This window comes from Sceloporus undulatus, chromosome 2, assembly GCF_019175285.1.
Source record: "Sceloporus undulatus isolate JIND9_A2432 ecotype Alabama chromosome 2, SceUnd_v1.1, whole genome shotgun sequence".
In the NCBI taxonomy this organism is placed as follows: domain Eukaryota; kingdom Metazoa; phylum Chordata; class Lepidosauria; order Squamata; family Phrynosomatidae; genus Sceloporus; species Sceloporus undulatus.
The window spans coordinates 64,688,145-64,692,931 of NC_056523.1; the positions used below are offsets into that span (position 1 = coordinate 64,688,145).

At 36.4% G+C, this 4,787-nt stretch overlaps 1 protein-coding gene across 1 annotated transcript; it reads left to right on the plus strand.

Moving 5' to 3' along the window:
- Window positions 1-2,665: 2,665 nt before the first annotated feature.
- LOC121924080 (unconventional myosin-Va-like) lies at window positions 2,666-3,397 on the plus strand. The gene has a single exon (XM_042455182.1). It carries the CDS (start codon window positions 2,951-2,953, stop codon window positions 3,371-3,373), a length of 423 nt encoding a protein of 140 aa, XP_042311116.1. The 5' UTR covers window positions 2,666-2,950; the 3' UTR covers window positions 3,374-3,397.
- Window positions 3,398-4,787: the final 1,390 nt, after the last annotated feature.

The window sequence follows — 4,787 nt, forward strand, 5'->3', positions numbered from 1 at the left end:
CATGTTGAAAGTTGGAAAATGACTATATCCAGATGTTCTTTGCCCAAGAATCCTTAAGGAACTCAATATCTAAATGCTCTCTTTCTAACAATATATGTACCTTGTCCCTAACCCAGTCATTATCTGAGAACTTGAAAGTTACCAAAGTAATTCCAATTTTTAAAAAATGAAGAAGGCAATTAATATGTGTTTTGAGTAAACTACATTAATTATTTTGGATAAACTAGTGGAAAGCATAGAGAAGAAATCATTCTGAAGAAAGAATTCAAAGTCACTGCCATGTTAGTCTGGAAAATTAGTATGCAAAGGGAGACTAACAAAAATAGAAGTTGGTAGCATGTGCTTTCGTAGACTAGCAAACTTCCTCAGATGCATTTGATGGAGTGAAAAGCCCATGGATAGATATATATAGCAGCTTGCATGTGAGAATGTCAATAGGAGTACAAATCTTTGTGGGTGTGGAGATGAGATAACAAGTTCAGTTTTAACTATTGTCGTTAGGGGACAAGACAAGGATATTCCCTAAAGACAAAGTTAGTACATAACCACATGAATAAGTATTGAAATGTAGTGTGAGAGCCAAAAAGAAAATGTGATGAACTGGCCAAGAGAGCCCCCATGAGGCTGGAGTGTTATCATGTATTGTATACATATAGTGGTATAATATGTGTAGTGTGCCAGGAAACCATTGTCTCAGTTCCAACCACTTCTGATAGACTGCAGTTTGTTGATATTTTACTATTCTGCCATTGTAATCTTCCTTTGCCATCTTTTTGTTCAAGGATCACTATTCTGAGGTCCAAGAGGGAATGCCCAGGAAGACTGAAGTATTCTGCAACCAGTTTTTATATATTCCCATTCCTAATACCTGATTTATGTCAGTTTATCCTCTGGTGCAGGGACTAGCTACTTTGCCCAATGTAAAGTGCTGAAGGGCATTGCTGACATAATATGGCATAAATCATATTAGAGAAGAGCTAATGAAAGTCTCTCTAAGAGACATCTGGCTGTACCCTGTGAGAAGAGAATGCTGCCTCAAATAGGCTTTTGGTCTGGTACAACATGGCTCTTGTTATGTTTTTACTAGGCACAACTGCTCCACACAGCTGACTGGTGTTCTTATCAGTAAAGAAAAAGGGTAACTACCATTGTAAAATGCAGATTTTTAAAAAAATCATGAAAGATAGAGGGATGCAACAGATCATCAGCATCAAACTGATCCAAAATCTGCAAGTGTGACTATTAATGATAATATACACATAGAATCCCCTGAGGTCTGTACTAAAACCTTGACATTGCAAGAATCCACGGTTGAAGTACCCCTGAGAGGTGGCTATTTGCTTTAAAAACCCCAATGAAAGTTGAACATAAGAGATAAAAATCACATGTGTTTAAAATAGAAAGTATTTCACTAGACAAGTTTCACTGAGTTAAACAAAATGTTTCATAAAACAGATAAGACATGAAATAAGTTATTTAAATGTATACATCACTGAGAGACATGATCTTTAATAACCAACAGAATTGTTGGGAGAGGGGGAGGAGAACTTCACTGGCATATTTAAGCAAATGTGAATTACAGCCAGTATGATTTGGAGTTTAAAGTTAAAATCAGTGGTCCAAACAGTTGTTTGGCATTGTGCAGTTCGGTGCAGGAGAAACACTAGAATGATTAATAACAAAACTCCAGTGTATCTAAGGATTACATAGGAAGCCAGACAGACAAGAGGCAAAGTCTACAAGGACTTCTTACAGGAAGTTCTTTAAAATAAATGGGATTTGAACACAATCTTATCATTCTGGTTATGTTCCCATTAACTTTAATGACACTTTAATGACACAAAATTATGCCTGATGGCTTACATTCAAGGGCACCTTTGATAGACCTTTCAGTCCAGTTACAAACCCAGTCAATTGAACTGAAATAGAAATCCACAAATGGACTCAGCAAATGTTCATGGTACAGTGGACCATATATTTCAGTATTTTTTCCATAGGTGAAACAGAGAAAAGAACAGAGACTGAAAGAGACAATAGCTGAAAACAGGAGAAGAGAACACTAAGATGATCCCCCAGGAATCATACATAGCTCATTCCACACACTGGTTGGAATTCTATCAGGGTATATACAGTATATGTGTAAATTTCCCTTATGCATAAAGTTATGCATGTCTTTTGGGGTGAGCTTCAGGGGTTAGTATTCCCTCCCCCTTCCCTCCACAGTGCCCAAAACTCCCTCCCAGCTGTAAGACCACACCAAAGGGCCATTCTCTGCTTCATTGTGAGCAAATGGCTCAGAAAAGCGTCTGGCTAAATCCCCATAGTCAGATGCAAAATGATGACATGACTGCTAAGATCCATTGGGGCTCTCCAGCCTGCCTAATAATAATAATAATAATAATAATAATAATAAAATTTATTTATATCCCGCCCCTTTGAGGTCAATCGGGGCGGTAACAGCAATAAAATACAATACATTATACATCAAAATTCCCTCCCCCCTTAAAAAGTTATTAAATCACTTATAATTAAAACCAACAAATTAAACAACATTAACACATACACATTGCAAGACAAAAACAAGCCAAAACAAAACAAAACAAGTAAAACAAAACAATAAACTATGGTGGCACTTCCAGGGAGGATAAGAAGAGCGTTCCTGAGGCCAGGGTTATCTATCCCGGAAAGGCCTGCTCACAATGAAGCATGGAATGGCTTTGCAGGGAAACTTCAGGGGCTTTTCAGTAAGTTGGGGAGGGGATATGGCTCAGCATAGCATAGGTCTGCACACAGATATTTATGCTATGCTGAGGGGATATTGGATTGAGGCCAATATGAAGCATGTTCAGTTTCCATTTGTTTATTGTATTTCTTATTTAACACATGAGATGTTCCTCCTCAGCATTCAGAGAACTAGGTAGAAGTTTTTGGGCTAGGTGGTGAAATCAACATGCAAAGGGAAAAAATCTCAGCTGAACTAGAATATGAATCACATAAGTGCCAAGAACTTGAATCAGAAAATAAGAAATTGAAGAATGCATTGAATGAGCTGAGGAAAGCCCTGATGGAAAAGAGCTCTCCAGACACTACTGCTCCTGGTGCCCCAGCGAACAGAGTCCTCTTAGATCAGATGACCTCTGTCAGTGAGGAGGTAGAGGTACGCAAGGAAGAAGTCCTCATCCTGAGATCTCAACTAATGAGCCAGAAGGAGGCAATTCAACCCAAGAACATGATGACTGACTCCTCAATCCTTTTAGAGGATGTACAGAAGATGAAGGACAAAGGAGAAATAGCCCAGGCATGTATTGGTTTAAAGGAGACAAACAGATGTCTGGAATCTCAGTTGCAGTCTCAGAAAAGGAGCCATGTTTAAGAATGAAAAATTATCTCGCGAGAAATGGCTGACTTATGAGGATATTACTACAGTAGACAAAAACCAAAGGAGATTAAAAACAGAAGAAGAATTACACAAATTGGTTTTTATATAGATGTGTAAAAGAAAAAAATAGTCAAGATATGAGATTGGTAGGAATTGGGAAAGGAGATGAAGAAATTGAAAAAATATAAGACAAGAGGAAACAAGAACAAGAGGTCATTAAAAACTGTATGATTAAATGGGCACAAGATCTATATCAAAATATCCAACTCAAACAATGGGGAAAAATTGGGGGAAAAGAATGAAGTATTCAAAACGTTAAGGAATTTTTAAGAAAATCCAATTAAAATGTAATATAGATGGTATTTGACTCCTAATGTTATAGCAAAAATGAGTACTAATTTAAAAAAATGTTGGAAATGTGGTTCTGAAGGTGGTACTATGATGCATTGTTAGTGGAAGTGTAAAAAGATTGGAAAATTTTGGTCAGAAATACATTTCTGGTTATTGAGAACTTGAGAAGTTACTGGAAACTAAGATAAATAAGGACCCAAAATTGTTTTTTGTTAAATATGATAGAAGATGAGGAATTGGAGAGAAAGAATGGGAAACTGCTATTTTATTTAATTTGTGCAGCTAGATTATTGTTAACAAGCTTATGGAAAAAAGAACAAATGCCTTGTATAGAGGATTGGGTAATAAAGGTATATGATTTCATGGAAATGGACAGGTTGACTTGTTACATAAATGGAAAATCACTGAATGACTTTGATAAGATTGGAAACCTTGGATAAATTACTTAAAAAAAGAAAAAGGAATTTACTGTTTATACTCATGTATAAGTCTAGAAATTTAGGTTAAAAAATTGACCCCAAAAGCCTGAGTCGACCTATCCACAGGTCAAAATACACACACACACACACACACACACACACACACACAGAGAGAGAGAGAGAGAGAGAATTCAAAGATATAGCCATGTTAGTCTGTAGAAGCAGTACATAGAGAGATCTTGTAGCACCTGACTCTTTTCTACTCTCTCATCCACCTTTCAGTATGAGCACAAATAGTTATCCCTGCTGGAATTTTGCAAGTTCTTTGGCATTGTTTTCCTTTCTCCATCCTTTACATACTTCATTAAATGCCCCTCGACTTATCCACGGGTCATATCAAAATCCATATTTTTGGCCTTAAAACCTGCTCTCGACTTATATATGAGGTCGACTTATAGTCAAGTAAATATGGTATGTTGGTATAATTTTTATGTAAATCCAAACACGAAATAAAGTGATTTGTGTGTTTAAACATTTTTTTAAATGTTTTTATGGAAGAAATAAATTTAATAAAAAAATATTTTCCCTGTTACTTTCCCATTTATGTACAGTGCTGTGCAAATCTACAGCACTATATA

What these genes read in the sequence shown, in the direction of transcription:
- LOC121924080 (XM_042455182.1), top strand. Translation starts at nt 2,951, where the DNA reads ATGCAAAGGGAAAAAATCTCAGCTGAACTAGAATATGAATCACATAAG.